At 39.6% G+C, this 20,248-nt stretch overlaps 3 protein-coding genes across 3 annotated transcripts in view; 2 read left to right on the top strand and 1 right to left on the bottom strand.

Annotated features, from left to right (window-relative positions):
• The window catches only part of LOC118419132 (transcriptional regulator ATRX-like), a gene marked incomplete in the record, with an annotated part of 28,407 nt that extends 26,570 nt beyond the window's left edge, over positions 1-1,837 (bottom strand). Inside the window, 1 exon segment of the mRNA XM_035825439.1 lies at positions 1,598-1,837. Coding sequence (XP_035681332.1) covers positions 1,598-1,623 — 26 coding nt within the window.
• Positions 1,838-5,070: 3,233 nt separating this feature from the next.
• LOC118419718 (glutamate--cysteine ligase regulatory subunit-like) lies at positions 5,071-9,495 on the top strand. Its single transcript, XM_035826246.1, has 5 exons — positions 5,071-5,257; positions 6,749-7,224; positions 7,571-7,676; positions 7,823-7,942; positions 8,438-9,495. Exons 2-5 carry the CDS (start codon positions 6,758-6,760, stop codon positions 8,600-8,602), a joined length of 858 nt encoding a protein of 285 aa, XP_035682139.1. The 5' UTR covers positions 5,071-5,257; positions 6,749-6,757; the 3' UTR covers positions 8,603-9,495.
• A 3,212-nt stretch (positions 9,496-12,707) lies between these two features.
• Positions 12,708-18,269, top strand: LOC118420031. The gene is made up of 7 exons (XM_035826737.1): positions 12,708-12,818; positions 13,479-13,589; positions 13,795-13,896; positions 15,188-15,354; positions 15,924-16,093; positions 16,785-16,952; positions 18,163-18,269. Exons 2-7 carry the CDS (start codon positions 13,527-13,529, stop codon positions 18,267-18,269), a joined length of 777 nt encoding a protein of 258 aa, XP_035682630.1. The 5' UTR covers positions 12,708-12,818; positions 13,479-13,526.
• Positions 18,270-20,248: the final 1,979 nt, after the last annotated feature.

The following is a 20,248-nucleotide window of genomic DNA, read 5'->3' as shown; positions in this document are numbered from 1 at the left end:
TTGGTTTTGTGACAGAGGAATTGTATGACACTGTATATGGTTACAACACTGCCATTTGGTGAACTCAAATCCTGCTCCGAGTGCTCGTGTTTTTGAGTAGAAACTGTGTGATGGGGGTGTCAAATATTTATCATAAAACAATGGATGAGCAAAGAAAAGCTTGATTGTTGAAAGCAGTTGAGAAAGTTAACACCTTGTATATAATTTTTCATCATGTGTATGAGTAAGCCAATACAAAACTCATGGTAACAAAGATGATCTTCAAAGGAAAAATCACTGTAAACGTATGACTTAATAAAAACGTTGAGAAGTTTAGATATGCATATCATGTATAGAGTTAAACTTAAACGGTATGGCATTTTAATAAGAAACCAGTTAACCAGTTGGAAACGGAGGTTTTAATGTTAATGTTAGTAAATTAATGTTAGTCAGAGACGCTCAGATTATTTCCACATGAAAAATTATAGCAAGCTGTGACTGTTGTGTAACGTTACCAAATTACACAGTGCTTTGTAAAATATTTTTCTCAAATTTCTGTGGCTGTGAACTAGCATATTTCAGAATAAAAATCATCAGAATAAAAATAATACACATTAACATGGATAGATAACAGGTTAAAATCTTTGTTGGGAAGAATCTTCAAGAATCTACAAAAAGCAAGCTAAACCAGATATTTGATTTTTTAACTTCCGTACTTTCATAATCATATTTTGATTTGTAACACACCTTGTTCCACACATAGAGTCTACTTTATCAGTCACAAAACATGTGAAATATGTGACTGTTACTTGAAACATCAATTCTAATGGGCAAAAAGAAACAAGAACTTTACAGCTTTGGTGTGCAAAACCTGAGGAAAACCACCCGGCATTTTTACCGGCCTAATTAATTCTCCTTTGTTCGTTTGTCAGGAAAAACGTGTTACCGGCAAGCACTCCACGATAGGTTGGAAATTTTCGCCATTTTTCACCACCGATTTTCTAGCTGATGCGACCCTGGCCACCGAGGCAAACTCGGAAGGAAAAATCACGACTTACCTGTCGTTTTAGCGGGAGAAATCGCCGATCTGACAGAAAATGCCGGTAAGGGTTTCCAAACGACAGCAGGGTCAGGAGATTTGGCGCGAGAAGGGAGGGTTTACGGGTCATGAACCCGTTTGTTTGGCGGGACATACAAATGACGTGTCAAAAATATCGCCCTTTTCAAAACAATCCCCACGTTTGCCCCCTCTATTTAGCGTGAAGTAACAACACGGAGACGTATTTTCTTCACATTTGTTATAGTTTCTGAAGGAAACCTTTGTAAACCGATTTTGACCAACTTGTCGTCTGCAAGAAAAAGTAGTGCGATTCACAAATTTATGCAATGGAAGCTCAGTCCTAGAGGAAAGCAAATTAGGAAGTCTAAACGGGCTTTCAAAATTAAAATTTTGGTCGAATAACAACTGTCATGTACAAATTAAACCCCCTGCCCCTTGTTAGTAGTCCAAGTCTACAATGTCATGATTTTATGGAAACTAGAGGCAAATATGTTATCGATTAAAATGTATGCAAAGCCAGCGGGCCAAATGTCGTATGAACCAAATCTTGAGACTTACCCCCTGGACTTTCCTTTCTCTGCCATATTTGTCGGTCCTAGCCGAGGAAGAACATGGTGGCCGCATTTGAAGAAAATCTCATTGTGAAAGCTGGATGGATTCCTTACAGAAAACTGCAAATTTGACTTATTTTACAAATAGTTGATGGTACCTTCCTGTTTTACTGAACACTCCCGCTCCCCCTGTGGGTTTTCAGTCTAGACTCACGTCACGTAAATATGCAAATTTCGAATGTCAGGATCGCATAGAGTGAGGTCGTGATTGGCGGTCTGAAAATTTATGCATAAATTTGCATTTCGTACCCTTCTATCTTGATGATGATGATGATGATGCTCTATGCAAATAATTAATGTTTACATAGTGTCATCTTTCTTGGTCACTCATTTTATGTTTCTTAATTTGCATTTGCTGACATTGCCAAAATATCGTGGTCATAAGATGTAAATTATTTTCAGTGACGTAATTTTCATCATCGGAAAATTGTGCTGCTCAACATCGTCATTTAGTACTTTGTAACAGTCATCAAAACCAATCTTATTTTATTTTTCATTATGTTCCTTACCTACTTGTGAATGCTGTGAGCAATGTTTCTCCCTCTCCATTCAGCGTATCACCTGTTTCAGAACACGTAGTTCATTTTCAACCTCTCGTTTGTTAGGGCCCCAGTGACGTAAGGAGATCCGGATGGAACCGGTTCAAACTGGCGGTATAATGAGCCGATTTGCACCCTTTTCAGTCGCGTTTCCATCGTAACCCTCCGCGCTGTAGAGGCGAATCACATTACCGGATGCGCGAGAGAATCACTACGCCATCATGTGACCGGGATCCAAATCTCGCGAAATCTCGCGAGATGTCAATGTCACGTGATCACCAAACGAGACTTGGGCTCATTAATATGCACACTTGGTTGACACCTGATATGATTGGAAGGAATATTACCAGAACATATTCAACATCGGGCAACCCCAATCCAGTCGGTGAGCAACTGGTTGACACTGCATGTCGAAACAGACCACACTTCATACAATGTGCAAGCAGACAAGTTACGCATCGCGAATCGAAACTCCACCAACCTGATTGGTCGTTGATTCTGTAGTAAAGTAAATAAGATAAGATTAACGATATTTTTGACTTTCAGTTGAGCCGTTGAAGGGTTCAATGATTCAAGCATACGACGTTGAGAAAGCCATCACGAGTGAATGACGGACTGAAGTGCTAGTCTGACTTCAGTCTTCACGATCTTCAAAAATGCAAAGTGCAGTTGGTGCTCAATGGACACGTAATGTGCTCTTAACCTAATTGGTCAACTTTGTTATGCACAAATTGGCAGCACAATACGAAAGTTACTCAAGCAACTGGGTAGATTCTGTAAACCACCGGATCCAGTATCATCCACTCAGTAAACACTATTGATCAGGCAAGATAGTATGAGCCGACCCACCATCGTCAGTAACGTTACGATAGCAACCACTATTTTCGTCAGCCATTGCCATAAGATGATGGATGCTTTCAGAAACGTCAGGCAGTTTACAAAATCACCTGCTTCAGTAATTTTTGTATTGTGTGTCTTATTACCGGATACCTTCATCGACGTTCTGGACTCCGTCATGGTATCTCTTGGTAGATTCTATTTTGAAATTATGTCTGATGTTCCGGCTAACGCTCATTTGATACTCATTTGATTGTAAGTTCAGTGCAACAGCCATGCCGAAATATTGATTAAGATCATTCCAGTAGAAAGTCTGAAGGGCAGGTGACGTAGAGGCAATGGCATCCACATTTTCACAGGTCTCGTCAAATTATTGATGAGTTAGAGGCCATAAAGGTTGAACAAGGCTGTGATGTTATGGTAAATCATTCTTATTCCCATTCAAGCCATAGAGATTCACAAACACTAGCTTTGGCTTGACCTGCCAAGATGTGATCATTGGAAAAACGACGCCATTCAAAGACATGACAATTGTTTATAACTCGATGCAGTTGCTTGCTAGCCTGGGTACCATCCTATTTCTACCGGGGCTCCTTCAACACTCACTTCCCTTTAGGGGTAGCGAGTGTAAGGAGCCCCGGTAGAATACGGATGGTACTCAGGCTAGTTGCTTGCCACTTATGGACTCAACCCGATCAACTGCTGACCTTCACCTAAAATTTCCGGACAAACATGACAATATCTCTAGTCCAAGAAGCCACTGCAGAGAGAAAATGATAATAACACTGCTTTAACCTTCATCGGGCCTTGCTAGCAATGACTGCTGTAGAGGATATTCAAAGGATATTCAAAATAAAGAGTACTATATGGCAACAATCTCACACAGTTTCTGATTCCCATCAACCTCCTTAGTCCCATGTGACAAACTTTACGGATAGCGAGACGTCTACCATGATGATGCACCGCAGGCGACTTCGTTCCGGCCCGGCAGTCTCCTTGACATTTTGTGGCTCATGTGACTCGGTCATGATTTGCTTGGCCTGGCATCACACGAATGTAGTGACGTGGATATGGCAATGCGCATATTACGCTGTTAGATTTACCCAAAATGATTGACCTGAAAGATGTTGTCAAATGCTTCTTTAATGGGCCGGCTAACTGCTCTAGCATGTTGTTTGTTCAGGCCTTATTTTACTACTGGCTATAGTGGAGTGCACTAGTCGCTAGTGGTAACAATAAAAGGACTCTGGATAAGACCTTGGATATCAGGATACAATGATGAGTCAACAAAGTACGATTGAAGGCTACTGTAACGAAAGAATTATGGATATGATTTTGGAAACGCTCAGACGTTTCAGGTGGAATTCATTACATTTCATCAGTGATTGAGAGAATATAAAACAAACTGTCAATTCCACCCTCAACAGGAAAGGATGCCTACGTACGTATGGAGCTTTCTGGCACTTCAGACTTAACGTAACAAAATGTGTAATTCAAACAACTAATTAACGCATTTGCATCAACATCGTCTTACCTTGTCTTTAACCCTTATTTCCTTTGGGCTACTTAAATTGTTTTCCTCTCTTTTCATATTAATTCATAACTTAAGATTTAAAAAGAACTTCTATAACTAACAGTTAGGGATCCTTTTGCATATCAATTCATAGCTAGGATAAATAAACCTGCTCTCCAACGAAATCTTTAAGTGTCACTGACGAAAGGCAGTGGATTCTACCTGAAACGTCTGACCGTTTCCAAAATCATATTTAGTTGCTTGGGTAATTCCTATTTTGCGTATCTTATTACCTGGGTATCTAACCTTGATGGACGCTTAATGTCATTGCAGCCTCAAGTCAACTAAAGAGTTTTGCTGAAACCCCTCAGTTGAGTCCATTATATATATTTTCTATACGCGCAAATAAAGGATGTAGCCTTTCTGAGAGAAAGTATCTTCACGTGTTAGCCTGGAGGATGCCAGCTATCCATCATGTCCATAGCTCCATTATATATATACATCCCCCTGCAAGATGAAATGGTATATCCCGTGACGTCACGAGGCCACGCCTCTTGGGTTACGACATTGCCGTGAGTCTGCAGTTTCCCCGGCCGTTGTAGAGGCAGGGGATCGTGTTTCAGCGGACCACAATAATGCAAACCGCGTTTCTACCTTAAACTTTACGTTACCAGAAACGTTTTGAACTTCCCTAGGTCTGTGAACGTTGAGATAAGAGGTGGGTATTGTAGAATTTGTCAAGTTTTGATAAGTAACGTCACTATTTCTGTGTCTGTTTCGTAAACAGTGCACTGCACAGGTCTGGTGCACACGTTCTTCAACAAGGCAGTTTTGTGTTGCTATGTAGGCTAACATTGTTTATTGACCTGTAGAAGATAGACATGTGTTTGATGTGCTCGTTCTTTCTTTAGTAAAGTACTGTATCGTCACGTTACGTCGTATGTCGTGGACCCAGGCTTTGAAAATTATCCGGTTCGACCGCTAAGGGGTGGGAAATAATTATTATGGGGGAGTGCTCGAGTGTTGTCTGTTGCAAAAAAAGTGCACACATCTATGCCACGTTATGTTTGAAATGGGTCTGGTAAATTTAGGTTAACAGTTGACCTAGGGTTAGACTCATTATTTTGCAGTGATATGAGGTGTTATGCTGTTGAAATATGTTGTATTGGATGTCACAGCTAACGTTATATCTGGTTTATATTGTGGATTGATTGGATGACACGTAGCCCTGAGTGCCAACCTCCATAGGCTCATATCAATCCTTTCGCTTGCTATAACCATGGAAAGTATTGAGCCATCGGTCACAACGGAGGCTGACCTCTATTTAGCCCAACATATAGGACTACCCTGCATTGTATTGTAAGATCAAATTCAAGAGATAACAGAAAATTTTGGGGCATGAATGCCATCTGACGTTGAAACAAAAACTTTTTTTATTGAACCAGTTCTTCATTGACAGGTGCTTTTATTATGCAGCGTCACTGTTTTGTATTGACAGGAATATCCTGTCAATAGTGAAAAAAGTCATTAATGGAAAGCGCAGGAATACCTTTTAATTACTAAACATCCAATCAAACATCGGTGCATTGGCACGGGCTGAAGCGTCTAATTGCAAGCAGAAGTCCAAGAGTTTATGTATTTATTCAATCCACAGCCATGACTTGCTTTCTTTTAAAACTATCATAGGAATATCCTATAAACAGTGCCGAAAACATCAATTGACAGGATTGTCCTGTCAATAGTGCTCTAAAATTCCTGCTGACAGGAACATGTCAGTAGTGCATGTCAAACTGCATATTGACAGGAACGTCTTATTCTATTCATAGTCAAATTATTGATGGATGGATTCTCCTGTCAATTCGATTTATAGGCTAGTCCATACTAATTGATCTTGACATTTCCTTTCTGGGAGGGGTGTGATGGTAGTAAAGGCTTTTGGCAAAGAGAGAGAGGATGGGATATAAATTCCCTTCCAAACAATGCACATGTAACATTACACAGTTATCATTGATGATGATGAAAATGTAATTATAATTGTGGCGTTAACTCCTGGTTTGTTTGGTTGGAAAGTATTTGTAGATGAGCACAAGACGTCTTTGTGGAAGAGCTTTTCCCTCTTCATAGATTTTGACCAGCCGTTTTAGTTATACTTACACTAAGTTATAGGTTGTGTAATATGAACATGAAGCTATTTATTTTTGACATGTAGGTTGCCACCATGTCGGCTGTACCAGTAGAAGAGATTGCCCGGCTCATGCTGTCCTCCACCAACAACCTCACCCTTCACACCGGTAACATCATCAACTGGAACCACCTCAAGCGCAAGACGTCCCAGAATGCCGGCGAGGAAGTCCTCGAGTGCCTCTCCGCCACGCTCAACGTCTGGAGCTCCACGGTCGACCCCTCGTGGATGAACGAGGAATCCAACAACGCGCTCGTCATCACCAACCCCAACCAGATGGAGAGGATCTCTGAAGACGAACGCAGCAAACTGAAAGTTTCCGTGAAGATCTTCCTCCTGAAGTGGGACCCTGACCTGGTAGTGGAGGCAGTGGACCAAGTGTGTAGTGAGTTAGACATAGGAGTTGTGGACTCAGTGTTGTTGGCACTTCCACCACTAGAAGCAGAGATGGGAGAGGAGCTCACTGTGAACCACATTCTACCCATATGGGAACCCATGGAAAGGTGCACTTACAATGCTCACCTTGGACTAGAACAGAAACATTGTGTACTAGATAACACAAGCCTTCATGGCATGTTTGAAATGATTGCCATGTTTGTGCTCAGGTCATTTTTTTCATTTTTGTGAGACAAATGAATCAACTGTTGTCTTTAGTAACTTAAAATCCGCAAGAACAGCTAATACTAGTATTAGTTTTGCGTGAAAGTATATTTGATGATGTAGAGAAATGGTCAAGAACAGTTGTTATTATAGCATTGTATTCATTTTTCGAGAGTGAAATGAGTGCTATGTTTCTGTGCCAAGGTTTCTGAGTACATTTGTATTAATGCTATGTTTATATTTACTCAGGCTGTATGATGTTGAGCGTGTTTCTGCTATCGGGACCTCTGACCTGGATAAGGAAATGCTCGAGCAGACACACGGCATGGCCAGAGTCAAACCTACAATCAACCAGGTAACAAGACATATTATTCTACAGTATTCAAATAATAATCTGGATATTTCAGACGTCACTGTAGCTTAGGTCTCTATTTGTTTGACTAGCTTTCTTCAGAAATGTGTAACCCTTATGCATTGCATTCCTTACTTGTTTTTCTGTAGGTCAATGTTGTTTCGTGCTGTGTGATTCCACCAGACCTGACAGCCTTTGCAAAGGAAAACGACATCCAACTCCTGACACACAGCGACCCCAGGGATGTCCTCCCCACACCAACATTCCAGGTTAGACTGCCACACATTATAACTTAATGAATCATGGGACTATTTTCTGGAAATCTGCAGTAAGACGGATCTGAAAGAATCTTGTGGAGTATCCTCATCCTTTTTCTCACAGCCTGTGGTACAGAAGTTCAAAATAGCAGATAGTGTTGAAAAATGTCATCCTTGGAGTAACACTAGACAATACTAGTATAAAACAAACACTCTAGAAATGTAACGCTAGTTCACCTTTATCCGCGGGGTAACCTATATCCATCGTTTTTAAAAACAGTGTATTTAGGGTTATCAAGTAGACTGACAGTGGTTCCAAACTGCAATATTTTGTTTTCAAATTGCAATATTTTCAATTAGAAACCACCTTCCGTCGACTTGATATCCCAAATACCGTTTTTTTCTCAATACAACGGATATAGCTTACCCCACTGATAAAAGTGAACCTGCATTACATCAATCCATTTGTGGTGTTCCTGGACTGATGTTTCTTTCCATTCTTTACAGGACATCCTGCGGGGCAGTAGTCATGACGACCATGTTGACGAATGGCAGCCGTTCTGGGTGCTGCGGTACACAGTCATGGTCAAGTGTCGGGGCGTCATCAAGGCCAAGGGGTACATTGTGAACGGGAGACGCCACGCCACGGACATGCCTCTTTCTGTCGCGTGATCCACTCAAAGCCTGTCATGTAATTTTTATCAAACAGGGAGATGCGCAGAAGTGGTTTCACCTATATTATAGATCTGAATGAAAAGAAAATATTGTCTCCTGGTAGAAAGCAATTTTTTTACCATGGCGTGTGAAAGGGTGGGCAGAGAATTCTGATGGATTTGTTATATATTGTTAACATATTGGTATGATAGGAAACAGTGATGGATATCAAAATTGTTTTGAATTTATTTTGTGTTCTTCCCTGCTTGTATTTTATCTACTAGCATTATTAATGATATTGGAAATGATACTATGTTAATATAAAACTTCTTAGATAGATAGATACCAAAGATTTTCAACTATAATGTATCATTACATTTTAAGGAGCTATAACACAGCAACCAATTGTTGTAAGCTTACTGGCTTGCATGATGGTGATTGTACTAGTACTTGTTGGATGGTGTACTTCCATTTTAGGGAACGGTAATTGGAAATGACGTAATGGAATTAAAGATTGGAGTCAAGGGGGTAAAGCTGTTTCTGATACATGTGACTTTTATACCTTATGCAGTAAAAAGTTTTGTATTTCTTTTATTCCACTTAATACATTGGCAATTATTTATGTAGTCTGTACCAAAATGTTGATCAAATACAAAGAAATTTTTGGTCTTATGGTTCTCAAAACAGCCAAGAATACACATCTGTGTCAGTTGTTGTATTCAATGATACTGTGTTGTTGCTTTAGGCTACCTTTAAGAAAGCAAGATTTCAGGATATCACAGTTAAGATACAGCTCATCAAATTATACTTTTTTGTTAGGTCAACTAACTTTTGTGAGAGATAATTTACACACATTCGACAGGAGGGAAACATACAAGCATTAAACTTTATGTCTATTGGGCCTATCATAAATGTGCTTGAGTTTGTTTTTTTTTTGCTCCAGGGGAAGGAATAGGTTGAGATATACAGATCACTATTGTTAATAAGTTCCATGTTTTGAATTTGACTCTTTTAATATTGTAGTATTGCTCATTAGACATGAGAATTTTTCCTGTTACATGTATTAACTCTCAACATGCCATCACAGTACAAATGTATCAGTATGCTAAAAGTAAGAGTCTGTAGGGCAACGAATCCAACTTTGCAGTACTAGTGGGGGTAAAAGCTTGATGTAACAGTTATATTGAAATATAGGAAAGTGTGCTTTAACATATCATTTTCTGTGGCTCCACCATGAGCTTCACGATTGGCTTCACCAATGGAAACTTGATTTACTTAGTCCCAGGGAGGTTCAGTCATGGTACTTAATAAAACTTTGCTAGTTGTATCTCCCCTGTACAATAATGTTGTGGTTCACTAGTAAAGATCACCATATCGCAACTGCTATTGGTCAGGTCAGAAGTCACTGTCGTGACCATACTTTGCTCAGCCTCCTATTGGTTACGTTATTGCTACGACCCAAAAGCTCGTCCTATCATTGGTTATCAATTGCGTCATCATCACGGGGAAGCCCCGGCGCCATGTTCAACTAGAAAATTCTGTTTCTAGATCGTTCTTCCGGCTGACTCCAGCTGAACGGACGGTTTCACCCACTGACGCAAGCGACTGAGACTGTGCACCACTCCGAGCTTGACCGCTGTTAATAAGGTATGTGGGCTGAATGATCGTTACCGAATAAAGTTTAGCGGCCTACGTGAAAGTTGACTTGTAACTTGAAGTTGAACCAAAAACTTGGGCGAGAAAAACACCTGTTGGACGGACAGCTCCGCGCTAGCTGGCTCCAGCGACAGGAGTCAGACATGTCGAGACACGGTAACGTCGTACCAAGGCCCCGCGGCCCCGAATGTTTGCGGCACTACTAATTCCCCGACAGACGTAGTTAACCCGGTGACTATGTTGTTACAAGGTGTTCATTTTGTACGTAACGTTTAAGTATAAGGTAGAACTGCTTTTTGTGGCAGCAAACACTCTTGCGCAACACAATGTAACGTTATTATTAAAGTTACATGTAACGTTACCTTTAAGGTGACGTTATGTCACCTGGGTGCGCCTGGCACCAGCAGTACGTCGTCAGCAGAATTAACGTTGACGTTGAATCAGTTGTTCACAAACAAAGAAAAAAGAAAGAAACAAGAAGCAGATTTTAACTATCCTCCTCCATCAAGTAACGTTAGTGTTTAAGACGAGAAAATAAATCTTAAGTTGGAGCAGCACTTACGCATAGGGGCGGCGAGGGGAGGGGCCGGGTTTTTAATTACGTCAAACTGTCAGGCAGGGTGTTTCTGAGGGGCCTCAAATGGCAAGGTACCGGGATTTGCCATTTTTCTCCCAGGCATGTTAACAATCGGAGGAAATATGGTCTGTGTACCTGCATGTTGATATCAAGAACGTTAACTTAATGTATAACGTTAGGAGTTTATGCTGCCGGTTATGAGGTTCAGGTAACGTTACATGTCCAGACCTGTACCGTTACCTTTTTGTAAGTTATACAGTCCACTACTTATGGTCAACCTTTTTTTCTGTGGAAAATTGCAATCTTTGCCTGTTCATAGTGTTATATATGATTGCGATCTTTGCCTGTTCATAGTGTTATATATAAATTTATTATCCTCTTTCTCTAAAGCAGGGATTAGTGGGTGGACATTAGTTTTTACAGGTAATCAATTACAGGTAGATTGCCATCAGACAGTATGGTACAGGTACACTGCATGTGTATGAGTCCTGTAAAAATGAGTCATGTTTCCATTCCTATGTGTAATTTCCACCTGTTAATGCATGGAGCAACTAGAGTTCGGCGACCTCATACCTCCATGAAAATTTAGAGCTTTCGTAAATTTCATGCAATTGACTAGCACATTGACATAATTTATGCATGGTATTGTTCATCATTGACTAACGTACACATGTCACCATTATAAAATTCCCATTATTAATCATAAAGCGTTTTTGCAATTTTTACATAAATTATGCAAATAAGTTCCTCATTACCATATTTGGTATCTGCTTATATTCCACCTATCATAGTTAGCATGTGTTACATTTATTGAAGTCCAGTTATTGAAAACAATGGAATTATACAATTTCCTCATTAATCATGCAAATTAAGTCCTCATTTGCATAAAATGTATATCATTATGAACATATTTGCCTAAGGTACCCGCATGCCTAGTATGATGCCAATCCATCAAACCTTTCTGCAGTTATCCTCTTTAGAATGTCTTGACAAAAACGCCCCTGCAGTTCCGCAATTAAATGTTAGGGGGCTGAAACCTGCCCCACTTTGTCATGATACTGCAAGCTATCTACCAGCCAAATGTCAAGACCATATCACAACCAGGACAAGAGATACATTGAAAAAACTGCCATGATATAATATCCTCATTAATTATGCAAATGTAATCCTATTTTGCATAATTAGTATTCAATCTTGTACAAAATTGTCTAAGGTACCTACATACCAAAAATGATGAAAATCCGTTGTTCCCTTCTTGAGTTATCCTCGTCAGAAGTTTTTGACAAAAATGCCCCTGCTATTCCCAAACTAGACGCTAGGGGGCCCAAACTTACGTAATTTTTTCCTGAGCACAAGAGCTATCTAATGCTTAAAAATCTTGACCATAGCATGTTCAGAACACCGAGATAGCAAAACCGGAAGTTGCGCTGCAGTACCAAGGCCACACACCAGGGGGCCAAAATTGACCTTGACCTTCGTCTTCCCAACCCCTACCTACATACCAAATATCATCGTAGTCCATCAAGAGGTTCTCAAGTTATGATGACCACAAATATGCGGACACACAGACACACACAAACACACACACAAACACACACACACACAGACACACTCAAAACTATACCTCCATTTTTTCATGGAGGTAAAAAGGAGTGTCAGATACCTGTGTGCACATTAAAAAAAACATTAGTCATCAATTCAAATAGAATAAATATGAAATACTATTAATTTTTTCCAGTCCTTTTGACCTTTATGGCCAGGTGTAAACACCAAGTCTTTGTCACTTCCTGTTGATAATAGATAAGTTCTGAGCACCCGGTTGAACAGTCATATTTATAGGTATGACACAGCATCATAAGTAGCATTCATAACCTCTTATTTGCCCATTGAGTCAGTTTGTCGAACTTCAGCCTACGCTTGATGTTTCTGACTTAAAGAGCTATGCTGCCACAGTGAGCATTAGTTCTGTGCCCAGAAATGGTCCATGTGGCCTTGCGTTGAGTAAGTACAACTGTTCTGTCCAATTTATAGGTATGAAAAATTTAGGGATCATTATGAGATAGTGTTAAAACTAATATTGAGAGAAAACCGTGTATCATTACTATGTTCCTATCAATGTGAACTGTCGGTTTATTGTAAAGTGGAAGAATAAGGCAGAACAGAGATGGCTTGTACATACAAAGTTGAAAGTCTCAATGGGCACGGAAGTAGTGTCATAGAATGAAAACGTCAATTCCAAAGTAGAAGATGTAATAGAAGAAAAGTGAAGATGAAGAAGCTTAGTCGTTGTTCGGAATTCCATACTCTGATGTTTAGTCATTTGTTCAACCTTCCTAAACACTTATTTGCATGCTTGTATCAGTTTTGAGGTCCCCATACAATAAAATCAACATGACCTAAGGGCATAATGTGTTTTGACTTTAAGCTTAATATAATAGTTTTAGGCAGGATTCCCCAAGAGTAGTGGTGATGGGTCCTAACATGCCTTGTCTGATTCATTTTATACCTGAGTTTTAATGAAGTATTGCTGCCACAGTGGTATTCAAAGATAAACTACAGGTTTACATAAGCCATGATTAATTGCTTTAGCTTCTGATGACCCTTGTAAGCTAAAAATGATTGGCATTTAATATGGTTGACTGTTTTTTTCATTATTTTCAGACATCTCTTGTGCAAGACATCTTTTACTTAATTTCAACAATTAGAGCCATGCAGTTAACGCCTGTGGCTGGAGCCAGCTGGATGGTGCCTTTAATTCTACTGAGCAATTTGGTACATGTTCTGTTTCCTTAATATTCCAGTATCATTCATGATTATTTTGTAAAAAAAGATATCAATTTGTAATAAAAAGGCAGGAAACTTGAGTCATATCTCCACATCATACTGTATCTACTTCAATCACTTTGTCTTTTGTAACACTTATCAACCGTATTTTCTTGTAATGGACAGCATTTCTCCACATTTTCACCATATCCAGGAAATAGGAGCTGGCCAGGTTACCTGTGGATCAGACGAGTTCCTGCAGGCAGGAAGCTGTCGTCCCTGTCCTCAATGTCCTGATGGGGAGCACCTCAGTCATGTATGTAATATCAGCTGGAACCTCAGAGTCTCAAGAAACGTCACTTAAATATGCCAACTTTCTTCTCTCTCTCTCTCTCTATATATATATACATATATATGTATATAGATACAGAGAGAGAGAGAAAATCGTGAAAATCGTTCACTGAGTAAATCAATGTGATTCATAGGAGTCAACATTATATCTTATGTCAGTAAGGCCACGTTGATTTGATTATATGGATGACATCCGCGCTCGCACCAATTTTCGGCAATTTCCAAAAAAAAAAAAAGTTTTCGACCACACAATAAATTGTGCAAAGCAGCTGTAAAATGAGCACAAATATTCCGTAGATTGAAAAAAGAGTATCAGAAAACAGATAACTAATGCCATAGAATGCCAAAATGAATCTAAAGTCAAAGAATAAGATGTGAAAGGACAGAAAGAAAAAAAAATCTATTGTTGGTTGGGGACGATCATTTCCAGGTCCGGACATGAACCTGGACCTGATTGTCTGTGGAAACTTGAGAACTGGCAACACTCAAAACAATGGTAATTGGTCAATTTTGCTACAAAGGAATCTGTTTGGTGGATTATTGGACTCCCACTGCATTTCAAAATCCCATCTCCATGTAATAAAGGCTAACTCTCTGTACCTTTGACTGTAGAAACTTGGTGCAATTGACTCTAAACTCTACTTGACTTCGCTCTTGTTGTCTTCTTGGCCCCCCGGTTAGACCCCAAATGGCTGCCGACATAGTGTGTCCATTTTGTAAATGGCGAAACCTGTTCCTCTGTTTTTTTTTTTCAGGTCTGTTTTTTTCAGATTGGTCCAAGAAGAAAAAAATGTTTTGCACCCGTATGATGTACTGGTCCCTACACCTAACTGTTGGTATACCATACTATGTGTGTTTAGTCCTATGTTCAACCTTCCTGGCCACTTTGATTTCGTACTGAAGGCAACTTTTTTTTTTGGCCAAACTTTTTTTTTATTCGCTCGTTCGCATCAGTTTTGGAGTTCCCGGAGGATGTCATCCATATAATCAAATCAACATGGCCTAAGTTATCATAATGTTTTATTGGAAATCTGCAACTTGGCAGTAAGGAAGCGCTGACTAGTAATCCATGATGGTACTGCAGCCTTAGAACTGACTGGCCTAAATAAAGACCAGAAACAAGATGGGTACCAGAAGGTGTCAGAATCAGATGGACATGGGTGGAGCTATTGCAAACTTGTAATGATTTCAACTTACTACATCCTAGCAAGGAGCGTTTTGATTTTAGAAATGCAAGCTATTATCTTTTTCTTCAGGAGTGTGGTGCTGGAGCAGAGTGTGTTCCCTGCCCTCCGGACTACTACTCCAATGCTACCACCAGGCCCCGATGCTGGCCGTGCACCGACTGCAATGTGGAGAATAAAGTACAAGAATTGAGCTGTAGACCCAATCACAATGCAGTCTGTGGGAGGTGTTTGGAAGGGTGAGGGACAGTGGATGTTGGTCTTGGCACTTAATAAAACTTTCCATAAGTTTTAGTATATCTTTGTTACAATAGTCTTTTTGCTTTTCTGTATACCAGTGTATTTGTACAGTCAAACTACAACCACTTGCACAAAACGACCATTGCGTCAAGACAGCACTTTTTGACAGTCTGAAATTCCCCCCATAGACACAAGCATTAAGCGACTTGCCGAAGGCGACCACGTGCCTATCACGACTGCAACCACCTCTAGTCTAGGCCGCAGGCGACCAAAAAAATTGCAGAAAATGTAAATAGTGTAACGACATTGATTTTTAATTATTCAAATGATAATAATGTAATGTACGTAATTTTCTAGTTTCATGTATTGGTTTCCAATTTGGAAAATTGCAATTTCTCTCTGAACCTTTAAGCCACATGATAAAGCAACTATAATGGACCATGGACTAATTTAACTCACGATCTTGGTTAAGGAACAACTTCTGATTATGCTTACTATTGTGGTTTTCAGTAGGTATATATATATTGACTTGGCAATCAAATTCTCAATGTCCTCTCTGTACTTTCAGGTACTTCCAATTTGCAGGCCGCTTCTGCCACCATTGCAGCATTGAACCAACTATCCCATACTGTGTAGACTGGTTGGCACAACAAACAACAACTGGACAGCCTGGAACAACAGAGAATCTTTGGAAAACAAGCAGCTCAACAGGCAACAAACAAGACGTTGTTACTGACAGTAAGTAATTTCCTAAGGAATTATTAATATTTGTTTCACTAATGTATAAAATGACAATAGAAATATAATGTTATCTTCATTTGAATATAGCTTTTGGACATATACAGCATGAGTCTGAAACTCACCTGCCTTAAGTAGGCTTGCTACTTGTTGCACTTTCCAGCGCCTTGAGTTGCAGAAATCATCAGTCAGATCCACCTCTCATCGGTCGTTTCGTCCCCTAATCTGAGACAGCCTCTAGGTGGGGGGACAGCAGGGCGAACGTCTTCACTCTGCTTTTCTGCAATTTTTCCCTGACTTCTCCTTGGCCCCACTGCAGATCCTTTCTCTTCACCCACAACCAAAAGCTGCATCGCTCCACTTCTTTGTGGCTGTGGAACTACTTGTGGCTGATTGAGAGTTCTCTACAGAGGCGTGTGATGGGTGTTCCTATGAACCCCCTGCATCCTACTTCTGCTGACTATAAAAATGATAATTTCAAGTGCATTGCACATATCACATACATTTGTATCAGTTATTGTATAGAATTATACATACAACTTACAACAATAATAACAAAGGTCACTTCTTTGCAAGAGTCACGATGCAGTCACCTGATGAGCAGAGACCAAAATATTTATCAATGTGCTCTCATCTGTGATTCTATGTACATGTAAGAAGAAAAAAAGGTAAACTAAACTTTGATTTACAGGTTATGTTAAACACTATATTCACTGGGACCCGGGTACCATTTCCGTCACTGTCATCCTCACCGCCATTGCCCTGATCACAGCAGCAGCATGCATTGCCAGAAAATGGGAATGTAGATGCTATTCAGGGGCACATGACAATACTATCAGGGAAGAGCCTGAAAAGCAAGGTAATTTTTTTAAATGTGCTTTAAGTATACAGACTGAAGTTCCAGTGTATTAACAAATGAACATACATGTACACCAGGTAGCAAATAGTAAATTGATGTACTTCTACTTATAGAAACTAATTCAAGTCAATTCATTTAGTTGTTTGTTTTTGATACCTTTTCTCTTTTTAAGATTTTCATCTCAAGTGTTTTTCAACAAAAATGACAAAAAATAACAAATAACAAACTACAACAAGTGACCATAGGTAACTCTGGTAGGTACTCTGTGATCTAGTTATGGTTTATGTCGGTTGTGATGTTTTCTGTGGTGTATGACTCGGTGTTTATATCGCATACAGAACACATCACATCAGCTTATACCTAAAACTTACTTAAAAGCTAACATATCTATCACTGCCAAATTTAAAACACAGTCCTGTACTCATTAACAGTGGAATCAGCGTCTCAATTGAACGACACCAAATGAAAACAACAACGCACACCATTTTAAAAAGTGGGTCAATCACAGCTGTGGACAGCTGCCCACACGACCCCACATCTGCTTGGAGATAAGTAATTGCCAAACGCCATCGTCTATAGGCCAGCTGTTCTACAATACCAGGGAAATAGGGCTGACATCTCAAATTATTACATCGATAATGAAAACAGCTACTGCGAAAAAAAATGATCAAACACGTTCTAACCATAAAATGCATATGACTATCAACCGCGCAAAATGTTACCAGTATGCTATGTCAAACCAACCTCAATATTGGAAATGAGATGGCATAACGAGATGGCATATTCCGACGAGGACAACATCTGCTTGACGGTATCAAATTACCACAAGGCTTAAGGCGCAATCATAAGGAAGACCTGAACCACTATACCGGACGGCGTAGGGGTGAAAACTGAAATTATTACATCCATAATAAAAACAGCTACAGCAAAAAAAAAATAACGTGCATCATTCCCCAACGGAGTACAGACGACATGCCAAATCACATGCGATTGCGGCATACGGAACATAGAGATATAGGTTCGAACACTCAACGCACAAAGTGATTACAATACTCTGTTACTGGAGGTTACCCTCCAGTGTCACAGAGTAATAATTGTAATTCTTTTCTTTGTCTTTTCTGTTTTGTCATTGGTTCATCTGAGACTCATTCATTTTGGAGGACACTGAAATGTCAAATATTACCTTGAGAAATTGTCATTGTTTTCACAGATTTAGGAATGATAGAACAGGGCATTACAGGCAGTCAGAATGGAGGTCAGATCCATGACAATGACAACTTGGGTGATCAGTCCTCAGCTAACTTGGACAGCGGGTAAAGTATAATCTTTTCATAATAAGTCTTGTGAATTTAAGAAGCAATGCAGATGGACAAATCAAATTCAAGTCCGATTCTTTTTCAAGTGGACTAAAGTTATAACTTGTATGGCTCTGTTCCAGACTCAAGGTAATTACATGTAGGAGTAAGACTTGTATGATAACGCCCTCTTGAACACATTAAACATTTCAATGTTTATTTGCATTCCTCTGTTTTCATTATCAAAAACTCACCAGATTATTGATTAAAACTAAGTCAGTTTTCATTTACCTGTGCGAGATTACTTTACCTTTCTCATGAATCAGAATAATTTCTCTGGTCTGTTAAAGCAGCCATGCAGAGTTTACTGGCACTACTGATGGATCGGAAGTGTCTCCTGGTGATGAAGGAGGAGGAGGCAGCAGTCAGAAGTCACAGAATGGACAGGCTGCAAAGGGAAAGTTCTACCTAGACCTGAAGAAAAAAGCCCTGGAGGCAACAGCTGGTATTGAAACATTAACTCTGAATTTCTTTTATAGAGGCTAGTGTACATTTTTTTCTCAATCAGGTTCGTAGGGCCTGATGTTATTATCATGAAGATGAAGAGTGACCCGTAGCGATAACTGTAGCAGCATCTCTTCTCCTTAAGTCAGAAACATCAAGCTTAAGGCAAGCTTGACTTCACTGATGCAATCACTAAAATGTGAGCGAAAATGTGTCCAGTTCACTTCACTTCAAACACTGAAAAAAAAATGTTAATGAGCCAGAATGCCATTGTGTGTGATGCATTTGTGTCCATTACTACACTTATCGTTTGAAAAACAGCTAACGTTATATAATAGCTTGAATAATCAACATTTGGTTATTCAAAGTGGTCACAGGCATTAAGGACTGTCTTTACTCAGAGTGATGTACCGACCCAATGAAACTATTCACGGTTACTCTATTTTGTTTTTAGAACCATAATGGGACAAAAGAATTCATACCTGTATATTTCCTCTTTTAGACATGAAACTGGAGGACTTGAACCAGGACCAGAGGGATTGCCTTGCCAAGCAGCTGAACCCCGAACCAAGTGCACTGGGAGTTCACAAGAACTGGCGTCACTTTGCTTGCTACTTTAACATTGACAACATGCACATTAACAACTGGCAAGGGATGAAAAATGTTCTTGACTACCTGGAGAATTCCACTCATGTCACAGTTCCTGACATCATAGAGGCAATTGACTTTATAGGAAGGGTGAAAGTAGTGGAAAGTTTTTGCCAAAGCCTTTTTAAAAATGAGGAGCACCATATTGATTCTGTCAATGTGTAACTTCAAATGCATTTTAGATCTAACTATGAATTGTGAATGTGAACCACATTTATGCTCCTGAGCGCATCATACTATCAGTCGTATAAATTTTACATAAGTGTCTATTTTTGCATAACTGGTAACACAGACACCGCTACAAAGCTGTTAGATATGTCTGCACATTTAGCCTCCAAATTGTTACATGACTGGCAAACATGCATACCTGCTTTAATGTGAGCTATGTTCTGGGTTTGAATCCCTAGTAGCTCCCAATGTTATGCCTAGGGAAAAGGAACTTTACAAGAAAGTCCTCACGCAGCTCAGGTTTTAATGCCTGTACCTATTTGGCTAGATATGTCCTCTTGGTTGGGATACAAAGCTGGAGGGCCTGTATTTGAGCAGAGCCACTCAATGATCATGAGTAGGGATTTCCCACCAAATGTGAGTGCATCAAACCAATCACCATGCATTTTGCATTACAGTATGGCATAACTGGTGAGTTTTACCAGTTATACAATGCAAAAAAGAGCCCTATGTTATATGACTTGATGGTATCATAAGCTGGGCACTTGTTTAATACTGTCTAGATTGGTAGGTTATTGAAGTAATCATTGAAGAATAATCAAAGATCAAACATTGGTGTACAAAATCTTATGATGTATTTTTTTAGTTCTATTAGACTTATCAATAATACCATTTTAATAT

Source organism: Branchiostoma floridae, chromosome 7 (genome assembly GCF_000003815.2).
Source record: "Branchiostoma floridae strain S238N-H82 chromosome 7, Bfl_VNyyK, whole genome shotgun sequence".
NCBI lineage: Eukaryota > Metazoa > Chordata > Leptocardii > Amphioxiformes > Branchiostomatidae > Branchiostoma > Branchiostoma floridae.
Note: the sequence above shows the minus strand (reverse complement) of the source record. Positions and strands in the feature narration are given on the sequence as shown.

Excerpts from the sequence above, each read along its gene's own strand:
- LOC118419718 (XM_035826246.1), top strand. The coding sequence starts at position 6,758 with ATGTCGGCTGTACCAGTAGAAGAGATTGCCCGGCTCATGCTGTCCTCC. Across the intron at positions 7,225-7,570 it reads ATATGGGAACCCATGGAAAG|GCTGTATGATGTTGAGCGTG; the intron begins GTGCACTTACAA and ends ATATTTACTCAG. Across the intron at positions 7,677-7,822 it reads TCAAACCTACAATCAACCAG|GTCAATGTTGTTTCGTGCTG; the intron begins GTAACAAGACAT and ends GTTTTTCTGTAG.
- LOC118420031 (XM_035826737.1), top strand. The coding sequence starts at position 13,527 with ATGCAGTTAACGCCTGTGGCTGGAGCCAGCTGGATGGTGCCTTTAATT. Across the intron at positions 13,897-15,187 it reads ATGGGGAGCACCTCAGTCAT|GAGTGTGGTGCTGGAGCAGA; the intron begins GTATGTAATATC and ends CTTTTTCTTCAG. Across the intron at positions 15,355-15,923 it reads TGTGGGAGGTGTTTGGAAGG|GTACTTCCAATTTGCAGGCC; the intron begins GTGAGGGACAGT and ends CTGTACTTTCAG.